This window comes from Larus michahellis, chromosome 4 (genome assembly GCF_964199755.1).
Source record: "Larus michahellis chromosome 4, bLarMic1.1, whole genome shotgun sequence".
NCBI classification, from domain to species: Eukaryota; Metazoa; Chordata; class Aves; order Charadriiformes; family Laridae; genus Larus; species Larus michahellis.
The window spans coordinates 73,619,400-73,643,053 of NC_133899.1; the positions used below are offsets into that span (position 1 = coordinate 73,619,400).

General features: G+C 39.1%; 1 protein-coding gene across 2 annotated transcripts; it reads left to right on the forward strand.

Annotated features, from left to right (window-relative positions):
* Positions 1–52: 52 nt before the first annotated feature.
* Positions 53–23,654, forward strand: CHKA (choline kinase alpha). 2 transcript variants are annotated; one of them, XM_074585565.1, is made up of 12 exons: positions 53–504; positions 4,515–4,626; positions 11,670–11,723; positions 16,150–16,263; positions 16,886–17,019; positions 17,309–17,413; positions 17,774–17,832; positions 19,452–19,539; positions 20,458–20,566; positions 21,034–21,140; positions 21,478–21,559; positions 22,404–23,654. In XM_074585565.1, exons 1-12 carry the CDS (start codon positions 167–169, stop codon positions 22,461–22,463), a joined length of 1,362 nt encoding a protein of 453 aa, XP_074441666.1. In that variant the 5' UTR covers positions 53–166; the 3' UTR covers positions 22,464–23,654. The 2 variants fall into 2 exon arrangements, with proteins under 2 accessions (XP_074441666.1, XP_074441667.1); XM_074585566.1 differs by lacking the exon at positions 11,670–11,723.

Consider the following 23,654-nt stretch of genomic DNA (forward strand, 5'->3'; position numbering starts at 1 on the left):
GCCCGCGTGCCACGCGGCCTATAAAAGGCGGGGCCGGGAGCGAGCGCGCGGCTCACTCGCCGCTGGCGCTCGGGGCGGAGGGGTGCACGCGAAGCGAGAGAGAGAGCGCGAGCTGTCCCGCCCGCTCTTCGTCCGAACGGCTGCCGCCCCCCGCCCACCTCACGCTATGAAGACCAAGTTCTGTAACGGCGAGACCGACCCTTCCCCGCTCGGGCTCCTCCTCGGCTGCAGCCCCGTCTCCGGCGGGGGCGGTGTCGTCCTTCCCGCGTCCGGGCAGCCCCCCTCGCCGCTGGCTCACGCCGACCCCGAGGGGAAAGACCCCGTCGCGACGGGCAGAGGCGGGGGCGCCGCGACCCCGCCTTCCGCGCTGCTGCTACCGCCGCCTGAGGAGGAGCCGCCGCTCGACCCCCGGACGCGGCGCAAGGCGTATCTGTGGTGCAAGGAGTTCCTGCCCGGGGCCTGGCGGGGGTTGCGGGAGGAGCAGCTGCGCATCAGCCCCATCAGGTCAGCGCTGAGGAGGGCGGGGGGCGGCTGGTCCCTGCGGGGAGGGGGCGGGGCCGGGGCGGGTTGGTCGCTGCGAGTCCGAGCCCCTTCCTGGCGCAGGGGGTGCGGCGGATGAGGGTCTCGCTCTTTTCCTTCCCTTTTTTCTATTAAAAAAATTAAAATCCTTCATAAATCTGCATTTAGGAGGGCAGTAGGCGGTGGGGACCGACTGCGCATCCGCCTCCGCACTCGCTCTGTGGCGGGGCGGGCATCTTCCCCCCCCCGCCCCGGCCCCCTTCCGCACACCGGCGTGGGGCGGGCCGCGGCTGGCGGCGGGGTGAGGCCGGCCGGACCCACCGCTGGGGCGCGGGGGGGTGGGCTGGGGCGTGCGGAAGGGCCTGGGTTCGTTGCGTCAGGCCCCCCCCCGCCCGGGGGAGGGTGGCGGTGCCGGGGCGGGGGGGAGGTGTGTCTGTGTTGGCGCTGCAGCGCCTCAGCACTGAGCCGGGGGAGGGGCCGGGGCGTTGACGGTGACGGTGATGGAGCCGGTAGGAACCGCTGCACCGAGCGTGGAGCCTCCCTCCTGAGATTTAAAAAAAGTGCCTTTTTTGGCGTGGGTGCTGAAATTCCGAGGTTAGCAGGTGAATGCGGTGCATCCATGATGTGAATCATCTTTCATCATATATAGTAACAAGTACTTGTGACTCAGCATGCTGGCAGCTTGCAGGAGACTGATTTTTTGGCAGCAGAAATATGTAAATTGGGGATGTTCTAGAAGCTGTATGTAATGTGTTGGAGATCCTTGCCACCTTTGTGGACTTAAATAGTCTGGGTTTTGTATCAGCCCTGGATGCTAGTTAAACCGGTGTTATTTCAGAATTTCATTTTTACAGACTGTTTGTCTAGTGTCTTAGTGTTTGATCATTCTACCTGATCAAATGCAAAGTCGCACACAAAGGATATAGTTGTCAGTTTATCCCCTTGAGTCCTGAGTTTGCTTTCCTAATGTTTCTACTTCTGTTCACACACAAAATACATGCAAACCTACCCCTCAGTTACTTAAGAGAGCATAAACTGTTGGCAAAGCTCTGATGTATAAAAGCATAGTCAAAACCCATCATGCTCATTTCTAAATGTATTTTTAAAGCCTTATTAAAACGAGCAACTTATTGAAAGCCAGTGCAGATAGTATTTGTATTTTTAGATCAGTTCTCCTCACTTGACATGATCATCATAAGTTTATAAAGGGAGAGAATTTTTAAAAGACTGATACTGTTCCTAGACAGTAGACTAGTCTGATAATATTATATGTCTGTAATCTGGCGCTTAATTCTGTTTTCATCCTTATTAGTGTGTACTGCTGACTTTGGTACTTATTTTCTAAAGCCTTTGGTTTTAACTTCCCCTCTGAGACACCACTTCAAAATGGCTTGATGGTTTCCGGATTGGGAGGAAGAGAGGATGGGCTGAAATTTTAGGGTGTGTAAAAACATGCTAATTAGCAGTTGCGTTTATTTTGGCAAAAGTATCTTCACCATTTTTGTCTGTGGAGTACTTGTCGTCATATTGGTTTGATTCTGGTTTCACAAAAGTCAAGCACTCAGTGTGTATTCTCCACTGTCAGTATTGTCATTTTGAGTGCATTAGTGCAAATCATGTTCATGAACAGCTGTTAGATACTTGACATTTTAGGATGAAGGAATATGGTCCTTATTGTTGAGAGGAAAGAAACAGATTCGAATCTAATCAGAATGCAAGTATGTAAGCACATTTAACTGCTGTGGCTGTGATTTGAGGAAGGCTCTGTGAAGCTCTGAAAATAGGTGACCTTTTTGGAAGGGCTTACCTTTAAGTAATTTCTAGCAATAGACTGGCTGGGAGCTTTATCTGTATAAGGGTGAGAGATGCCCTGTTGACCTTTGGACAAGCTGCTGAGTCTATTGACCTTTCAGGAGAACAATACTTTTTATTAGACTCTCATATGGATTTCCTTGATTAGAGGTAACTTCTGAAGTCCTAAGTGCATAAAGTCACAGTGAACCTTCTGTTTAATGGAGTTTAGTCTCAGTGAGACACTGCTGCTTGGCTGGAGAGATATAAAAAGAGGTTCTGGGCTTTCATGCGGTGTATGCAGGCTGAGCACGTGCAACAGCTGTTTCTATAGGATTTTGAGCTCTAGTCCAGGATCTTTTTGTAAAGTGGGTTTCAGTGTGTTTAGTTCTATGTAAGTATTGATATTTTCACCAAAGTCTACAGGGGCTTGGAAAAGGTGGCAAATGTTTTTCAAAAAAACCTGTCTAGCACAGTTTAGATGAAGCCAGAAATGTAGTTGGTATAGGTAACCAATGTTCTGATTGTGTCTGAATAAGCTGGCTTTGCTCTTTGATATCCTTTCCATCTGTCCGTTTTTCCTACCTGTTCACTTTTATGGTTCAAAGTTACTTCATATCTCTTGTCTCTAAACATCCTTTTTTTGGATGCTTGCCAAGCCAGCTGGTTCTCATCTGTCTTCTTTCTTGAGCGTATTGTGCAGCTGCTGTTTTACCCTGTTTCTTGAGGTCGTTTTTTTCCTTCTCAATTGTTGCCTTTGGATATGTAGGCCAGCCCTTTTTCTCTGTGTCATCTCCCAGTAAATACATGCAGATTGTCTACTTCTTGGTAGCCTTTTTCTCCAGAAAGTCTTTACTACTTCTCCACTGTGTTGTAAGAGAACCCAGAAAACTATTTGAGAAAGCATTGAGTGGAGTATCAGGTTAGGACTAAACTGCGTTTTAGCCACCGCATTTTGGATCTGCCATGTATGCCTGGAATCAAAGCTCACTGCAAAGTAATATTAAATACTTACGTTTTGTGTGTTATGAAGAACTGCATTACTTTGTGAAGGAAATCATAACATGACAGAGGTACAGCTATTTAAATTCTAGAGTTACTGCAGTAAGTTAAGTAGCATGCTACAAGTAAAACTACTTACGTTTAAAATCTGTGCTACTTGATCCCTTTACCACTAGCTACTATATTTGGATTGTATCTGTTCTTTAAAGTTCGTTCTTTAATGGTGAGACAGACAAGTTTTTTCAGTAGAGCTGACTTACATTGCTGTTTTGCAAGTAAACCAGAAGTTTCAGTACTTTTCCCCCTTACAGTAGAGGAAAATCTTTTGCAGGAGGGAAATTTGAAAGCTTATTAATGAACATATTGATAATGAAGAAGATGCAGAAAGACAATGTAGTAAAGACAATGTGGGTTGAGTAGACTGGTGTTGTTAGTGGGCTACTAGGAATCAAGAAACTTAGCTTCTCTAATCTAGTATCTATCTACCCTGATAAACCTGCAGAAAACAAATGCTGTCACTTTTTCTTGTAAGAACACTGTTGTAAAACAGTCATTATAGGAGAAGCCAGCATGCTGGTATAACCCCTGAATGATTGAAGCACAGGACTCCCTACTTTAGAATTAAAGCAGTTCTTTAAGACAAATTTCAAAATTGAAAATGAGTCCCAAAGAATGATAGCATAAGTACAACTTTGATCAGTGATGCTGTAGCACAGGTATTCATGTTAAATCTTTGTAGCTAATTTTTGTAGCTGCCATCCCAGTGATACTGACTCTTTATTCAAACTTAGGGTTTTATACTCACTGCTTAAGCTTATTCTGACGTCTTCCTGCTTGTTTGTGCAACCAAGTGTATCAGACAAGAGTCCAGCATCACTTTCTAGAAGTCCTGAAAATAATTAACAGAAGCCTATATTTTGTCTTAGTTGCCTTGTGTGTTTTACATCAATTTGTTTGTAGCCTGAGCTGTAGCTTGAATAAACAGATCTTGATGGTGAACTATACATTAAGAAACATGAAGCTGCCAATCTTTTTACTGAAGCCTTACATGTTAGGAGCTATTGGTACTGTTGGAAAATTGTCACTCGTGAACAGAGTGGGTCAGTTGATTAGTGCATGCAAGGATGATTAGTGCACCTCTAATATGTAGAAAACAAAACATGTATGCACATCCGAAGTTAAACTTACCTTTCTCTTGATAGAGGTGGCCTCAGCAACATGCTGTTTCAGTGCTCACTACCTGAGACCGTTGAGACAGTTGCAGATGAACCACGGAAAGTTCTCCTGCGCTTATATGGTGCAATCCTGCAGATGGTGAGTACGTAGAGTGATTTGGGAGTGGGAGGGTTTCTGTAGTTTAATTGTAATATGTTTGGAGATCTTCATTTGTGACACACTGCAAGTGTGTGCTGCTTTATCCTTTTGGGAATGTGTTCTAGTGGTATTTGGGTAGATTGCTAGCTTAAAGCAGTTTTCTTTATTGTTATTGTCTAGAACTTACACTGCTTTCTATACAGATCCTGACTGGCGCATATCAGCTGAAGGCTCACTTGCTGTCTGTTTGATCAGTAATGTTTTGTTTACGGTGTTAAGTTTGGACTGTGGTGTTTCAGAAGTTATTAAAGTTTGCTTCTGTACAGTATGTAGGACTTTGGCATAACTGGCAAGATTGCAAGAGACTAAACCACTTAATCTTGGTAACACGAGTTTTGGAGATAAAAGTTGAAGGTTTTGTCAAACTTGTACAGTGCTCAAGCATTTTATTAGAGATCTCATGGGTAATTGTGTTGCTGGAAAATTTGATCTAGAGTGTTAGAATAAAAATGAAGCACAGCCATCTCATTCCAAAACATGCTTTCCTAAATGTGTGATATGCCTTGTAGCTGGCATAGAAGCTTAACCAGATGTTTGTCGAACTCTTCTAATGTTACTTTTCTTTTATTTGGTTAGTAAAATGTAAATAGCATTGAAATTTGTCAAACCTTAAGAGAAGTGGTTGGCAAATCTTTTTCAAATTGTAAGGTTTAAAATCGAGAGTATTTTGTAAAGGTGATCTCTTCCAAAGTTTACAAGCAGTTACGGTAGGACTACACAGCAAATATTCTCTTACCCATCTTTGCTAGACACTTGATTATATTGTAAATAAATAATCATAAGTGTTTAACCGTATGAAAAATTGCAGCTTCATAAAATTACATTTGGATGTTGGCAGTTGTTTCTATTTGACTTACAGGGTCTGGTTTTATTATCCATTAATTTGATATTTTCCAGTACTCAGTCACTTACTTTGAATAACTTATCCAATATCTGCAGGAGATTGACTGTTCCTGAAATTTCAGCCCATTCTTCCTGCTTCTGCTGCCTTGACTAAACTTACTATTAAATCTTACTGGATACTGTCACTTAACTGGCTTAAAGTGTTCTTTTATTATACTATGTGAGGTGTTAACTTTCCCATGGTAGGAAACTACCAGAAATATGTAAAAGATTCCAGTGGTTTGAAATAGCACAAAAGCCTTGGCTATACCACTGTATGTGTGTTGGGAAGGTTAATCTGTTGAACAAGAAAAGTGTGTAGAAGTTCATTAATTCAAGCTTAAATAGTCTTTCCTTTAGTTTAACAGAAACCAAAAACAACGTGAAAAAAATGGTGGTGAGAAACTTTGTTTTTGAAATGACTCCTAGGGTTGATGCTAAGAATCTCTTTCAGAATTACTAATGGCTTTAATGTAATGCTGACTTAATATGTAGAAGGCTTGAGTAGGAACATGGGCTGTAAAACTTCTGTAGTGGTAGAACTTCTGTTGCCTAAGAGCTGTGAAAAATGTGGCCTTTCCCTTATATTTCAAAGGAAAAGTAGACTCTAGAATTTGGTTGCCCTCCTCTTCCCTCAGGGTTTTTTTAACTTGCCTTTTCTGTGCCCCTATCCACTGAATAAATCAAAATAAAATTTTGGGCTCTAAAATCAGAACTAATTTGGTTTGAAAATTGAAAGTGTGTTCATAACTTTCTAACCTTTCTACTCTTGGTGTTGAAGGATCTTTTGAGATGTCTAACTTCCTTTATTTCCGTAGTGGCAGTGAAATTGACTGCTCTTGTTGGTGCAGTTCACTAAAGGTTAAGTAAGCAGAGAAAGTCCCAAGGTAAAACTTTCAGATTGCATTGAGGTTCACAATTTTTGTCGACAAACATTTGTCTCTTCCAGCCCCTCTACCTTAAATGCAAGATAAAATATAAGCAAACTGTTTTATTGGGGTATTTTGAAAACCTCACTTAGGATTCTTATGAATTTCTGGGTGGCATAAGCAGATCCTTATGACAAGCCTGTTAAGAGGGAGAAATTTGATATTTTTTAGTAATGTTGCTTAAGTTTAGAGCCCTATAGAAATTAAGGGACGCTGTTTAAGTAAGTTGAGTTTTGAGACCTTTTGCTAAAATCACAACTTAATTCTTGATGACTTAATTGTAACTGCCACTGGGTATTAGTAGTTACCACTTGTTTGCTTGAGCCTTTTGTAGCATGTTTTAACTCTTGTCCATTTTACTTTCTGTTGAAATTGGAACACAAAACAGGGGTAATATCAGCTCTTCTTGTTCCTTTACTGTAAATACTATAGACCTATAGCAATCTGCACCAAATTGTTGTACGTACAGAAGAGAAGTTTAACTTAAAATTTTGAATAGAAATGAAAAATAGATACCTGATACTAACTTGAAAATGAATGATACTGGCACCATAATTCTTTCAGCCACCTTTTAAAGGAGCCTTTTTTGCAGTTTGAAAATAGCCCCAGTTTGCTTATTATGAATCTTGGAAGACACAAATGTCAGTACATGAAACTCATCCAATATAAACCATGCCAGTTGGCTAAAGCTGCCACACAGGGAAGGCATTGTGCCTTCCTCTGTCATAGTTGATACGTTTAAGCCAATTTTTTGTGTGCATGACTGTTTTGGGGGGAGCTGGGGGGAGACTCAACCAAACTGGCTCGGCCATTATTATGAATGGTCGCACTGGCATGGATGTTTAAAAATCAAGGACTTCTCTCGAGTATATCCTTGAGCAGAACTTTTTTTTTAAGACAAGTATTTGTGCTTGTGACAGGTTAAAGTACTAACCACATTAAAACTCAAATGTTTGAGGCACAATGCAGATATGTTCTACATTGAAAAAAGGGAAATGTCTTACTCTGCTTCACTTATTCTTGCTCCAGCTTAGTTGCTAAATTTAAAGGGGAGCATTGAAAGTAAAACTTCCTCATGACAAAATGTCATTAACTGTTGGCTATATCAGTGTTAAAACTACTGAAACAAAAGGTTCTCCAACAGTATGCCATTTAATGTTCAAACTTCAAGATTGGATTTCATATGCAGGGCACTGTAGTGTTTCTACTTAAATTCAGAACAACCAAAACTTCCCAAATTTTAGAAATGCTGATATGATTTCAACATAAGCTAGCATCAACAAAAAAAAAAGCTCAAATTAAGGTGAATTTTTTGAAGTTCACCTATCAAAAGGTAACTTGGGGATTGATTCCCTTTCTTTTACACATGTCAAAAGAACCTTGAACTCTGATCACTGGGGCTCTGTTACTTTGCAACAGCCAAAACAAAATCTTGTATATAAATGAGGAAAACCAAACCGGTATACCTAATGTTCCTCTTTAGTCTCTCAATTTCTATGTGAGCAGACGCAAAATAAGTAAAATGGTTGCCACAGTTCTGTGGTAAATCTTTTTCCATACCTGCCTTGCTGCCTTTTATTTTTTGTAACTAAATACAATGCAGACTGCTGTGTAACTGTAATTATCAACGTCTTCTGTGGTTGTTGGTGTCCATGTCTGTTTGTAGCATGGAGTAACTACAAATCCCTGGCACTGGCAGACGGCTTGAAAGAAACCAAGCACCTCTTACGGGGATATATTTGTGTTGGGTGGAGTTAAGGGTATTCTGGGGGTAATGTACCACTTTAGTTGTATATGCATGTGTTCTCTGCTGCAGGCTTGCCCATGCGATCGTGCCTAGAGCACTCTGGTTTCCAGGTGACAGACACGATTCACGGTATAGTATGAGATCTCTGAAGTTGGAGCATTCTCTACAGCTTTCATTTTCTTTAGTACTGGATTTCATTGTTTAAAAAAAATAAGGCTTAAGTAGCACCAGCTACTGTCTGTGCATCTGAATGTTTACAGAAATAACAAAATATCAGAGTACTGCCCCTTCCTTTCCTCTGCTCCCTCATAAGAGAATGGTAACTTGACATGAAGAGGATTAGAGATGTCTTTGTGGCTTTTGTAGGGCTTGAACTGGGAATTCTTCTTCATGCTAGACTTCAGGACTTCAGCAAATTAATATCAGTTCCTTCAGGTCTGGCAGGGATCAGTGATCAACAGTGGATTAATAGAAGGAGGAACAGTTATTGATGAATCTAAAACTGTTTGTGTTCCTATACCCCAAAGTTCAAATCGATGTCTTCCAACAATTTCTAGAATTAAGAAAAGTTTCCCCTGCATAGGTAGCCTCTAACCTTTCAGGCAGTTCCTTGTAATGTTGTAATTCCTTAGTATTTGAATTCCTAGAGATTTGTCTAAAGCAAAGTATAATATAAATATAAAATTACTAAAGCTGAGTAAACTCAGAAAAATGGGATTATAATGTAAGATTTAAATTTTTGGGCAGAGCTAAGAGTTACTTGGGGAGAAAAAATAGTTGCAAGTTCCTTCTCTATACAGAATTCACTGCCAACCATCACTTGGGATTTTTGATACAGATCTCATCTGCCAGCTACAAGACAAATACATTTGGAACATTAGGGAGAAAATGAAGAGCTTAATTTTCTATGTCAAACTGCCAGATGTATAAACACTGTCTGGTCACCTTCTAATCACAGATCAGATAATGTGGAATGTCTCCCATTCTAGGACTTTCTTATACCTGAAGGTCCCTGTCTTAAAATTAATTTACATGATCACAAAGTAGACTCTATAACAACGGCTGTTGTCTCTGTACGTATAGCTGTCCTCCCTTAGTGAAATTGTAGTGAGATTTCTTAATCTGCTTTGAGAGTAAACCTTCCCACAATAAAGAAAGTACTGAACTATTAAATCTTAAAGATGTAGAACACATGTCCGTTTCTAGTTAATGTTTCCGTATAGAGAGAGTGATTAAAAACCTCCAGGAATTATTCAGTCATTCTCTTATTTAGGTAATTAAAATCTTCTCGTTGCTGTTGGAAGTAAATAGCTCTCAGAATTGGCCATAAATTACAGTGAGCTATTAGAGTTTATGGAGAAACTGAAGTTTTGGTTGGCTTGGCCAGCAACACATGAGCTAAATGTGTAGATCAAATTACCTCATGGTAGGAGATGTTTCAGTTTGAACCACTGTTCTCATAGGTGATTGTGCAGTCAGAAAACAATCAAATCCTACCACTTTAACATCTGTTAAACTGTTAAAAGCCTGTTACATAAAATTGCATCCTGCTTACTTCATTGTATTTGACCACATGTGCTGGAGACTTTCCTAATTCTAGGCTGAGTACATGGCCACTTGTGAAGACTGATCCTCTCCAAGCTCCCATTCATCTTTGCAAGTTACTTACAAATTACTTTGTATTCATTCTCCTTTGGACGCTAATGCTCCATGCTGAGGGAACAGAAAAGAGGAAGGGATGATGCAGAAGTCTCCTTTTCTGATGACTCTGCAGTACGTATCCCTAATTGTCTCATTCTAATGGCACAGTAGATGCCATTAGGCTATCTCCAACGCTAATTTGAGGTGGACTTTTAGAACTGGCTAGCTCTTTATACAGTATGACTTCTGGAAAGTGGATGCCAGTTCAGGTTCTAGGGAAAAGCCTAATCTGCTTACCTTCTGATGAACTGAACCATTCTGAGAGCACCATTAATCAGGAAAGACTCCTGGATGGTGAGTAACTTTCTGACTGTTCAAGAAAAATCTGTAAGATGCAAGAGTGGTATTGATGTAGGACATGCTTGTTCAGAGAAGCCCTCTGTAAATGACTTTAATACTATTGAGTAGTTATGCATTTAGCTTTAGTGAATATGTTTTGACTTTATTAATTTCCTTGAAAGGAATATAAACTAATAGTAGTTTTCATATTGTCTGGTTTTAAACTTATCCTAGTGGAATGGGAAGTACTTGCTGAAAGACCATCGATTCATGTTAACTGTACTTCTGTAGCTTCTGAAATACTGTAACTGCATAGTTTGTGTAAATCATTAGTTTGTTGTTTTGTACTTAAGGCAGCTGGTGTTGCTTAACTGTATTCCATTAAGTTCATATTTCCACCCTTGTTTTGGACATGTTAGAGCTTTGGAACAGAAAGGTATGCACATGGTTCTATAAATGAAATGTTTTTGTTGAGAAGGTGGAGATGCAGGCTACCTTTATGGGCCTCTAAAGCTAGTCTGGTTTAAACAGTCAACGGTGGAGTTGCAACATAAATAGCAGCCACAAACTGTCGCTAATTCTAAGCAAATATTTGCTTTCTCTTCTCCTTACCTTCAAGCCCTTTAAAGGACAAGGTTTTTATTACATTCTGAATTTTAAACGTGCAGCTCTGTTAAAAGCATGTGCCATTGAGGGTTCAGTTGCTGAGGGTATGGTTTGATACTTTGGAACTGCTTTATAATGACTGTTAACAATCCTAGCACAATACCTTATGCATGGAATTTGTTAAAGATTTGCTAGTATGCTGCAGTTCTTACCGAGATATCTTTAGCTTACATGGCCAGTTATTTGAAGAAAAATCTTGGATCTGCACGGCCAGTGGTACATTTTACATGTAGCCTAGACAGCATACTGTAAATAAGGAAATTCTAGTCACAAAAAATCTGGAAAATAAGGCAATAGAAAAAAGCAAGTGCTTTGCAAGCTTTGTAACATACCTCTTCTAATACTCCTTCTAAGGCTTTTATGTAATTTATGTAATGCATCTCTTAAGTGCTTTAGCTGCAAGAAGAATATCATCCCAGATGTCATGCAGAGGGACTTAATTTTCTGTTAATTACAAATGTTCATCTAACCTTATGATACGTTGAAATCTTGTTTTGAAATACTAGGAAACAATAAAAACATACCTGAAAATCAGCTCTCAGGCTATTTACAGGAGTAGCTTGGTCTCAGTGGCACATCCTTTTGAAAGATTTTGGAATTGTTGAAATAGTGTGGTGGTCAGAGGTCAGATGGATACTAGTGCTGTAGCTGTCACAGATCAAGACAGTGAGACATCTAGTTAATTGTAGCTGGCACTTCTACTCCCTTTGTTCTGGTGGTTGCAGGTTAATCATCTTAAATTTCATCTTCTCATTGTGTTTGCCTTTTCTCATTCATAGAGGTCCTGTAATAAAGGAGAGTCTGTACAGTCTCAGAAGGAAAATGACTTGCAAGTGAGTAATTAAATTTGCTTATTCCACAGAATTTTATAGATGACAGAGAATTGTGGCGATCCTGCTTGTTCTAAATCAGTAGTTATTCCGTGTGGTGTCTGGGCTGTGTTTCTAAAAACTGTAAACAGTAATGAAGAAAAGAAATCTTTCTGCTCATAGAAGTAATATAATGGGAGTGTCTGCATAGTTTGGAAAGATGTAAGCACTCCACATGAAGAGAAACACCGTCCCAATTCTGCCCTAAATGGTTTCTTACCATTTCTAACATTGGTATCAGTACTGCTATTTCTAATACTAGGCTCTTCTTTCTTTAGTAGAGGAAGATCAGTACTCTGCTTTACCAAATCCCTATTTTATAATACATTGATGAACTCTTCTGAGGAAAGTATGTAGAGCTGGAGAGAACTTCCTCTTGAATATGAAGTGTTTCTGATTAGCATTGAGCTTGGATCATCTGTGTTCTGCAAACTTTAAAGTTCTTGCATTTGGAACCATTTCTGCTTATGCAGCATAATGTTTAGCTAAGCGTAATTTTTTGTAAAGTCATCTGAACAGGATTTGGTAATTTAGATTTTTACTCTGGCAGTATTTTTTCAGTAAGGGATAACATTGCAGCCTGTTAGCCAGGTGCTTTGCTTGTTATGTGCGATCGTTTTTCAGCTCTGTAATGGTTTCGTCAGTGATTAGGGAGAAGTACATCTTACCCATTTGGTAAGTGCTGCTTTTCTCCCCTTTTATTTTCTGCCCTGTGGGAATGTCATCTGAAACAGTTCAAGCATTTATTTCTTTTCTAGTGAGTTGAAACTGGTTTTAAAATTTTTGTTGAATGACTGCTTTTGAAGTTTTGTTGAACTTTCAGTTAAGTTTACTGGAACAACTTCAATCAGTTGAACCAAGACTGAAATGAAAAATGTACTGGTTTGATTCTTCAGTTTTCTTCAAAGATGAAAAATGGAGGTGGCTTGATTTCACCCCTGCCCCAATCCAGTAAAAAAAAAAAAGTTCCTAAAGTTATAAGAGAAAACAAAAATCCAAACAAGCCCCACCCTGATGCCAGCAGCTCATAGTTTTGCAGTACAGGAAGCAAAGCTTTGAACTTCAGAACTGTCTTTGCTGCCTGAAAATAGTAATTCTATGATGGTAGGTTATTGTTTTCTGCTGTTCATCTCATAGTGTCAAAACTTCACTGTTGGATCAGTCTTCTGACAGGAATTCCTGAGGATGGATTTGTTAATTTTCTTGAATCTAAGTAAAAATTGTAGGTAAGTTTGATCAGAGGGGTTAATGTCCATCCTTTGGAGAGAAGAAAAACCTCTGGGTAATACCAAAATGTTCAGGATCACTAGCATTGTAGCTGTCTGGTGTTCGACAGCTGTGACTAGAGATGGAATTGTCTTCTGGCAGCTCATAAGGTCTTTTAACAGCAATTATGTATGTTTTATCTTGATTTTGCTATAGTTAGAGGTAATTTTCCTCAGAATTACTATTTCATCTGTTTTTAGTGAGCTTTTTGTTGAAGTATAGAAAGTGTAGAAACTGAAGTATAGAAAGGCTTTTCATCTTTCCTTGCCTGAATGGGAGTTGTGTACTGGAAAAGTCTTGTAAAGAGTGTTTGTAATTCTTAGGTTTTAAATGCAACATTGAGCTCTAAGTATTTGTTTAAAAATGAGTGGTCAAATCTTCTCCAGAACCTTGTTTTAAATACAAGTGCTAGTGGTTATGCCTGGTTGAAACTTGACTAAAATTGAGAGCTTCAGAGCTTAAACCAACAGATTGTTGTCTTGGTAGTGTAAGTATATTGCACACTGTTTGAAGGCATTGAGATACATAATTTACTTATTTATAATGCTTGGTCCTTTATAAAAGTGATCAGGTGAACACTTAACTGAAGAGTTAGATACCTAGATCTGCTCAGTGTCCATATGAAGTATCCTGTAGAATTTTCTAATGTCCTTTACTTAGTTTATTTACACACTTGTACTTGACAGTCGTGTGGGGACTTGGTAAAAGGCCTGTCAGGTATTATGAAGAAGCAGCCAAGCTTTTGTGCCTGAGACACATAGATGGTGTTATTCCAGAGCTGTCATTGGACTTGTCCTCAAGTGACCATTCTGTTACAGTAGAGGAAGTTCTTTTGGTGCTCTAAACCTTTTTGTCTTTTAAGAGTCAGGCCCCAGAGCATTCGAACTTGAATATTCTTATACTGCTGCTTTTAGATAATTGCCTGTGCTTTTTAATCTTGAAGTAGATCTTTCATGGAGAGATGCAGCCATCTTTGTTAACGCTGCTGGCACAGAAGTTTACTAACTCACAATCGCGTAGCTGAAGGTTCTAAATTCTTTAACGTGTCTTAAAGGACTAGGGCTAGGCAGATGTGGCAGAAGTAAACCAGAAGTGCACTGTTGAGTAATTGGAAACTTCACTATTTCTGGTTGTTGCTTCTGATGCATTAAGGGACATCTTAATGAAGAACAGGCACGTGGTATGTGGAAAAACATGGCCCCTTTAAGCTCTGCTAATAAAACATAACCAGGTTTTTGTCTGTAAGTGAAGGACTATAGAAAAAAGCTATGATTGTAAACTGGAGCTTGCTTTCATTGATGGATCCTAAATTGTTAAAATTTCTTCAGATAAAGTTACCAAGCTAGGTGAGCTCAAGGAATCTTAAGAGGGTGAAACCAGGAAAAAAACCCAGATTTTTCCTCCTGTTCTGTGGAAAGTGGATCACATTAATAGGATATTATCTGAGATCAAGAACTGAGTAATTTTGGTTATGTGTAGGATATTGTTTCTTTTCTTTGGCACTTACTGTTATCCAAGTATCATGAGTTGATTTTTCATTAAGATGTGAGAACAAGGAACTGACATCTTAATGGGAACAGCCACAGTATTGCTATAATCAGGCTTGGAAAACACCCTGGTGTTGTACCATGCACAGGCAAATTCAATATCGGCCAGTAATGGAGTAGACATTTAGTAACCTGTATCTAATTTGCTTTTTGGTTCTTGGCATTAGGCTTCAGAACTGAACTGAAAAGTTCAGATTCGTGGTGGGGGGGGCATGCGAAATGATCAAAAGTACATATTTTTGGTGCATTAGTTCTGCTTTGAGGAGTTGAGATGAAAAACCGTGGAGGACACAGATGTAATACATTCATATACAAATCATCGTAAAATCTCAATTTACATTCTTGATGCCTCTTTCACTTTTTATTGAAGTTAATGCTTGAGAACATAGGTACGTGAGTCTTTCCTGCACTTCAATATGAAATGCTAGAATTTCTTGAGAAGGTGTCAGAATAATAAGGTGTGGGCCAGTAGTAAAAATAATTGATCAACAGAACTGCCTGGAGTGTACTCAAAAATGGAATTTGGATAGAAAGAGTTATTTAGTGTTTGAGACTGCAGTGATTACAGTAATGCAAAAGGCTTTATAGTCCAAAATATCTGAGCACTTTCTTAATTTTGTGCTCTTACTTCTTATGCTTTTAAGTGCCATGGGTCAGACTTTGAGATGAGTTGCTCAAAAGTAGGCAGAGGCTTAGTAGACCTCTAGGATTTGAGTAAACCTGGATTCTGGTTGACATAATTGCTAGAAGTAGTGATTTACACTGTGACTTCTGTGTTTAGTTACTGCAAATCTTAAGCAACAAGAAAGCTATATTTTAGTGGTTTTAACTGTATTTTTGAGACTTATTTCATATTTCTAGTTTTAAACATTCGTAATAAAAAGCTGTCTGCTTGTGATTGTTATGGACTGAGTTTATTGATATAAGGAAAACACTGAAAAAAAAGTTATTGAAAATTGAGGTATGTTTGGGGACAGAAAAGGAAAAACATTTATTCACACACACATGTTCCTTAGCAGGAGTTTAAATTACTCTTTCTCTTTAAGAAAAAAAAAAAAGAGGGAAGACCTAAAACGTGCTTAATGGAAATAAATCCTAAGTCATTCTTAATGAAAAACTGGTTAGTTCAGTTGTTCGCTTCATTCACTTGCATAGTTAAAATGTCCTTTTGTGAGGCAGTGTTCCCAAAGTGTGTTAAAATAGCCAAGGATAATATTTATAGTTCCTGTGCTTCGGTAGGATAAACTCCTTCAGGAAATGAATTTAGAGAGTTCCCACAGGTTAGGAAGGAGAGGGTGTTTTGGTTTTTGCAGTTTTCCTTTGGCCTGGCCCACCAACAGTACCTGTTAAGTAATACAAATTTTCCTCCCTAGCTTTAAACTTGAAAGCAAAATATTTGTATTGCTCCCATGCTAACTACAAGTTATTAGTCAAACTTTGGTTAGTAAAATGTTGAGTCGTCTTTTTAAAGCTGGCCCTAAAATTTCTCATTTTGTAGCAGTTTTGCTGTTGTGCACACCTAAGTTCATTTCTCTGCAAGCACCAACTAATGCTTTAATTTATATTTTTTTTTGTAGGGGGCAGAAGCCATGGTTTTGGAAAGCGTTATGTTTGCCATTCTTGCAGAGAGAGCTCTTGGCCCAAAGCTGTATGGAATCTTTCCACAAGGGAGACTGGAGGAATTCATTCCCGTAAGTCCTCTTCATGGTTATTTAGTGGCTGGTAGCTGTTTTAATTGATCATGACAAGAAGGTCTCTGGACTGCCCGGAAAAGCAGAGATGTGGGAATAGAATACTTGGCAACATGTAGTAATTGCTAGCTGTAATTTGATACAGTTATAGTGGGTGTTGGAGAGCCCAATTATAGCTCTTGCCAGGGAGAGAGATCTAAAAACTCTTCAGCTGTAGCAGAGACTAATAAATGAAGATAAAAAGCCTGTTAGATACCAAACATAGCATTGGAAACTATGGAGTAACACTTTCCTTTAACAGCAACAAGAGCAGATGCTTTTGATGTTCTTAAATATTTATACCCAATCTGCTTTGAAGATATTCTTAGTGTGAGATGTGATGTTCCCCAGGTCTTGATCTAGGAGAGAATTGGCTAAGTCGTAAGTAAGCTAGGCCGGCTAACTCAGATTTCCAGACAGCAATTTCGTAAGTTCGTTTGGGAGGAAAAAAGTGTATTGCTTAAGTACTATGCTAAGTATTTTATAGTATAGTATGTAGAAGCTAATGCTAGTGTCTGTAATTAATCACACTTTTGTAATTGATTCATTAACTGTATTTTAAGAATACTATATTTTATTACAGAGCAGGAAACTAAGTACTGAAGAACTAAGTTTACCTGACATATCTGCTGAAATAGCTGAGAAGATGGCTAGATTTCATGGCATGAAAATGCCATTTAATAAAGAACCTAAGTGGCTTTTTGGAACAATGGAAAAGTAAGTTATGCAGTACTTCGAAGTATGGAAAAAACGTGACCTGTTGTAATTTTGATGAGCATTTCATTCTTCCTGAATGCCTGAGAGCACAAGCTCTCACTATACCCGGAAACTATTTCATTGTTACTTGAAGAACTTCAATTACCTTGAAGAATAGTGACACTTTCTCTAGTAACTCTTTTTTTTTTTTTTTAGACTTTCTTGATTTTAGTTTTAAATGGTATCTTGGTATGGGAAGTCTAATAAACTATTGTCACAAATGCTGTACTATTGTCTCTATTTTTAATAGATACCTAAATCAAGTGCTGAGGATTAAATTTACCAGAGAATCCAGAACAAGGAAGCTGAACAAACTCCTCAGTTACAATCTGCCCCAGGAAATGAAAAATCTAAGGTAGGCTTATTTTGTCTACCACTGTCTTCATATTTGCACAGCTTCAGTGTGAAGTTATATAGTTGTTCAAACACATTATATACTATAATACCCTATATTCATTTTACTTTACAAATTGGGGATTGGTTTTTTGGTTCTGTAACCAACCAGAGTCTCATGTGACTACGAATTAATACGATCAGTTGCTGATCAGTGAAGTCTAACTTGTTGTCCTGATCTTGGGCTTCTAATTGAGAAAATAGGGTCTTGCTATAAATGAATAGCACTTCAAATTCTTACAACAAAATTCACTCTTTACTTGGAAGTGGAACTGAACTTCGTGATTTGTTTCTTATAAGATCTTATATTGTTGTTTTCTAGAGCTATGCTTGAAGCTACTTCATCACCAGTTGTATTTTGCCACAATGACTGTCAAGAAGGTAAACTGCTAATACTTCATGACCTTGTTCAGTGATGCGGTATTAAGACTCTTCTGGTCATTTGTTTGCTTTCTGAGAGGTTGTCACGTTCTCGAGGTACTGCCCTGGCAGCTGACTTGAAACAGCAGCCTGTGCACTCCTGGTGTGCAACAGTTGGAAAGTGAAGTGCATTGGCTTCAGCAACCCTTCAGGCTAATTAAGAGAACATCTAGTATCATAACTGAATTAAGCCAAGCATGTATACGTGCTCTGTTAGTACAGATCGGTTGGTAATGGGAGCCTTGGGTGTTTTCTGTTAAGACATACCTTTTTTAGTTTTCTGCAATATCAGAATAGGGTAGGGTATACTTTAGTCCTTTTAAAAGAAAGATACTGAAAAAGTGCAGTGAATGGTGAAAATAGACTAGGGTAGTTTGACTTGGCAGTTCTCAGCTTGTACTGGTAAGAAACATTAGGAGAACCTTATCTACCTTTTTTTAGTGTTCTCTCTCTGGGAGTCACGGAGGGAATAAGAATTTTTCTGAGCTAGTTCTCTAAAGAGATGAAAAGGAGGCAGGGCTGAAGGTGTGCGGTGTTTGTGCTGCCTGTCACCTGTGCAGTGGGTAAGCTGGGCTGAACTGGAAGGATGCTATACTAGGACTGTCTGCAGGGCTGTTGTGTTCTCAGGAGTCCTGGCCTTCTTAGCTAAGGCTGAAGAATCGACCTGGAAGAGGATTGTCCTGGAGGATAGGTGCATTAGGGTAGGCAGCATGAGGGGAAAAAGCCACTGATCTGAGGTCTGAAGAGGTAGTTCAGTGGTGGTGGGGTTTGAGTTCTCGCTGCTGGTGTGGCAAGGTGTGACACTGGAGGAATCTGAGCATGATAGGGCTGGGGCAAGCTTTGGAACCTAAATTTCCAAGGCAGAGGTGGGGGGTGTGAAATACTGTGCTGCTTCTGTTGGTGCAAGGATATGGCATAGAGAACAGATGCACTAGTGGAGAGGGGAAAAACTATTGCGGAAGTTGAAATGACTATAAATTTATTTACTAGATGGCACTTGACAGAGGCAGACTTGATGTTTTTTCAGATTAATTATGCTGACAAAGTAAATTGAAAGACAGATAAAGCAATTTCCCTGTTAGGCTGAACTTTTCTATAGGTACTGGTTGTGCTACATATTAGAATAGCAAAGTGATCAGTCTGGCTTTCAGGCTGCTGAAAGGCAATTCCTGTCCCCCGTGTTGTGTGATCAATGATAGTCTACGCAGGTATGAGAGATGTTGCAGAACTTAGATCTCAAGCTGTGGAAAGAAACAATTCAGCAAGGACTAAGGCTGACAGTGTCACCCAAGTTAGCTGCAAGCTAAACACAGGAGAAGCCAGGACCCTTGGGAGAATAGATCTACCTCTGCCTGTACAGAAGAAAACTTTCGTGCTTTCAGTTTTACAAGGTTTTATAGTATATGTCTCAATATTCAATGAGCTGATACACAGCCAGTACAGTTTGGCTATTCCTGTCATTCTTCTGTGCAGATGTAAGCGATAACTGGGATTATCTGAACAATGTTTCTTAAGAGTATTGCTTTTTGTAATTTTCTGGGGACTTTATTAAATATGCTGTATTATCTTAAAAATTTCAGGTAATGTCTTGCTTCTGGAAGGCAGAGAGAATTTGGAAAACCAAAAGCTGATGCTCATTGACTTTGAATACAGCAGCTATAATTACCGGTAAATCACTATATTTTCTATTCAGCAGAAGGATGTATTGTTTTCTACATGCTACAGTGAGAGCAAGTGCTGCACTGCTGATTATGTGTCTGTTCCAGTGAATTGTGTTCTGCTTTATTAGTGGTGGACAGCAAATACAACTAGTCAAAACAGCTCTGGTCCTGATGATACTGAGTACAGGCATACACCAGAGTGAAGGTTTTGAGCTCCTTGGTTGTCCAGACTAGAGGGCTTGTTTAAGCACAAATGGCTTCTTGCTTGTGTGTTAAAATTGCTTTCTAGTGGGTAATAAGGAAAATGGTTGATTGTGTGTACATACATATGTAGGGCACGTTTGCTCTTACTGTTTTTTTATCTTCAGGCATTTCAAACATCTTTCTCATCTCTGTAGGAGAGAGTAATCTTACGGTTTTTTGCTACATGGTTACACAAAATGCTTTCTGTCCTTACCTCAGTTATCTAGTACCCTTGTTTAAGGATGAGGATCATCAAACATTTAGCATAGCTCAGACATCATGGAACCTTGAATTCTGATAATGTGAAAGTGGGATATGTTAAATACTTGGAGTATGACCTCTTTGCCTACGATAATGCTAAGATTAGAGATACGTCTGACTTCATGCTGAGAAGTAGTGCATACTCAAGTATCTTAACTGTCTTCATATGTATAAAACTTTGTAGCAAAGTCTAGTATTTTCTTGTAGCTGGCATTCTTAACTGCCCATCTTTACTAGCTGGTTTTAATAACTTGCAAAAAAAGTTGTATTCTAGTCATCAATTCTCTACCTCATTTAGCAAAACTGCAGTAGTAAGTTCTAAGTAGCCTTGTGCTTTTAAACTTGATTTTAGGCTTGCTTGAGCAAAAACAGATTGCTAGTGTGCAAATACTGAGGTATTCACCCTTTATCTCTCTTTCAGAGGATTTGACATTGGAAATCACTTCTGTGAATGGATGTATGATTACACGTATGAGAAGTACCCATTCTTCAAAGCCAGTGTTCTTAAATATCCTACAAAGAAGCAACAGGTAGGCACATAAGACATAATTAATAAAATGCCAGTGTTCACAATCTTAAAATCTTAACTCTATTTTCAAATTCTGTTTTGGACTTGTATTGTCCCAAGACCTTTTGTCGATGACTTCCATTTCCTGTAATCCTGACTACCTTTGCTTTAAAAATCATAGAAACTTCATAATAGGTATTCAGGATTTACTATGTGCTATGTAGCTGTCCACCACAAAGTCCAATAGTTGTTGATTGCAGCTGTGAAATTAGTTGTCAGTAGTGAAATGTCATGTGTTGTCCTAATATTATGGCTTTTCTTAAACCAAACTTCCAAGCAATTAGTAAAACCACCATTAATCTTAAAGCTAACTCCAGCACTGTTGGTGTTTGGAAAAAAATGACAACTTATTAGAAGTCCTGTCTAGTTCTGAAAGAAGCAAATACGTCTTGAGATGAAGAGTTGTAACTCTGTTTACTTGCCTTCCAGCTCCATTTCATCTCCAGTTACTTGTCTGCATTCCATGATGGCTTTGAAAATCTGAGCAATGAAGAGAAGTCCAAACTAGAAGAAGAAATGTTGATAGAAGTTAACAGGTAACTTGTCTTTCACAACTGTATCTTGAAACTTCCACCTATACTTGTATACCTCACTAGCTGGAGAAACTTCAGCCAAGAGACTTTCTAAGATATTTATATGTGGTGAAGAAAAATCTGTTCGTTGTAACCTTCAGATGTGTGGTATACAGTATTTATTAGTGGAGTAAACAAAATACTACTCTGTGGGGAAGCTAATGGAATTATTTTTAAAGAGTCATAGTTAAAGAAAAGGCGTGGACACCCCCAAACTAGGGAATACTATTCTAACAGGATATTGAAATAAGGTGTTGTGACTTAGCTGGGTATTTCAATAAACATAGCTTTGTAATTTCAGGTTTGCCCTTGCATCGCACTTCTTCTGGGGTCTGTGGTCTATTATACAAGCAAAGATCTCATCCATTGAGTTTGGTTACCTGGTAAGTTATTTAGTCATGGTTTCAGGTAATTAAAAATGTATACTCTCAAGTAACCTGTGATGCATTATCAGAAAGTAAATGAAATGGCCTCTCACAGCAACTAATATCTTCTAGGTGGAGGAAAACTTTTTAAAATCAATTTGTTACTATTTTGTACTATTTTCTTAAGAACATAAAGAACATCTAAAATCCTAAAAACGTCAGAAATTCTCCCCATTGTTACATAGAGATGCTATAGCCCGATGTGCAGTGGAATATAGAAATGTATATATAGCTTGCAGTGGAATGATGCCTTGCAGTGAAGTGATTCTTCTGCAATAAGAGATCCTGTGCGAGAGGGAAGCTAGCATGCAGTTAAGTGTAAATTTGGAAATTGAGTAGTCAAAGTGCATGTGTTAACAACATGTTGATATTCCGTGTGCAACAATATCAATGCCAGGGAGCTGCTTGTACTTGAGAAATGGATCAGTCTAACTCTTGATTCATGCTTACTGTACTGTAAAGTGATATAACTTTCAGATGCACTGAATATCCTGCAGGAAGTGCTGCAGAAGCTATCCTTTTTAGTGAAATCCTGACTTTTTTAGTTCCTGTTTTGTTTTTTTTTTTTCCTGACGTGCTGGCAGCAGCTAATAGTGTTAGAGTTGAAATAAGGTTGGAGGAAATCTGAGAGGCAAGAACACCTCTGGAGAGATTATCCTTCCCAAATAGAGCTAATTAATGCATTGAGATGATGGATTAGGAAGGTAACACAGTTAATACCTTCATTATGCTTCCCCATCCCAAATAAGTGAACTCAGCTGTGTTTACTGCATTGAGTACTGAATGTCCCTTATTTCTCCAGGAATATGCGTTATCCAGATTTGATGCATACTTTGATCAGAAGAGGAAGCTGAAGGTGTGAATGTGGGAGGAGTGGCCTGTTGGTTACTGTACGAAGAGGGCAGCTGGACAGAATTTACACTGTGCTTAGGCTACTGTATCTCTAACGAAGGTGTCACTGAATTCCAGTTCCTTGGAACACTGGTGTACAGTACAGAAGACTGTATAAAAATGACTTGTTTACAGTTTCATAAATACTTGGAATGAGATTGGGAGGCAAAAGTAAAATACAACAGTGCAATATCTTTAAATCTTTTTGCTCTATAAGGTATTTTATATTATGGAAGAAGCTTACAATTAGGTGTCAATACCACACGCATCAGAGCAAACAGTGTTACTGTGAGTATGTTTTCCAGGGGGGTGTTGGCATTATGGCTTGTGTTGTAAGCGGAACAGTTGTAAAAGATGATGCATTGTAGACACTGCCTCTTAATGAGAAAGAAAAGCAGAGACAACTGTTAAACTGTGAAGTAGGCTTAAAATCTTACTGTGAGAGTAGGTTCAACATGCCCCATGAACACTATCTTCAAAGCTGCTGATAAATTACACCACTTTAACCGTAAAGCAACTAAACACATTGAAGCGCTATGCTTTAAAGTGTTACCTACATATACGTGAATGTTTCTCTAAGCTGGTGTGCCTGTGAAGTATGAATGGACTTTGAACTGGCCATTCTGAAGGAGTTTGTCTTGAACTGTTCATTCCATGTCCTTCAAGAACATGCTTTAGCCCAGCCTGGTTCTCTCAAAATGCTGTGTCCTGCACAGGGGGTTCTGTGGGCTGGCAGCACTGGGAAGAGTGCCTTGAATTGCTCTAGCAACTCCCCAGATAACTGGATTGGCATTGACAATAACTTGTAATTGGATCCCATCTCTCTTCTTGTGTTGCCACAGTATATGGCTGTAAGAAATAGTAGAGCCAAAGACTGCGGAGAACACTTCAGGAAATTGCTGTTCTGCCCATCCAATGCTTATGTGGCTTGGGAGGTGCTTTTCTTGCACCTTCAGTTTTCATCATGTTCCAGCAATCCAGTAAAGTGGAGCGTCTCGTGGGGAACAATAACATGTATATTGAAACTTGAGTATAATCTGTGTACATGTCATCTAAAGATTTCTTTAGATTTTTGAGAACTTGTTTATTTTGAATGTTATTTGTTTGTGCTTTCTAACACACTGTATTATAAATAATAAACTTCTAAGTCTACCCTTTTTCA

Excerpts from the sequence above, each read along its gene's own strand:
- CHKA (XM_074585565.1), top strand. The coding sequence starts at position 167 with ATGAAGACCAAGTTCTGTAACGGCGAGACCGACCCTTCCCCGCTCGGG. Across the intron at positions 16,264-16,885 it reads GACTGGAGGAATTCATTCCC|AGCAGGAAACTAAGTACTGA; the intron begins GTAAGTCCTCTT and ends ATTTTATTACAG. Across the intron at positions 17,020-17,308 it reads CTTTTTGGAACAATGGAAAA|ATACCTAAATCAAGTGCTGA; the intron begins GTAAGTTATGCA and ends TATTTTTAATAG.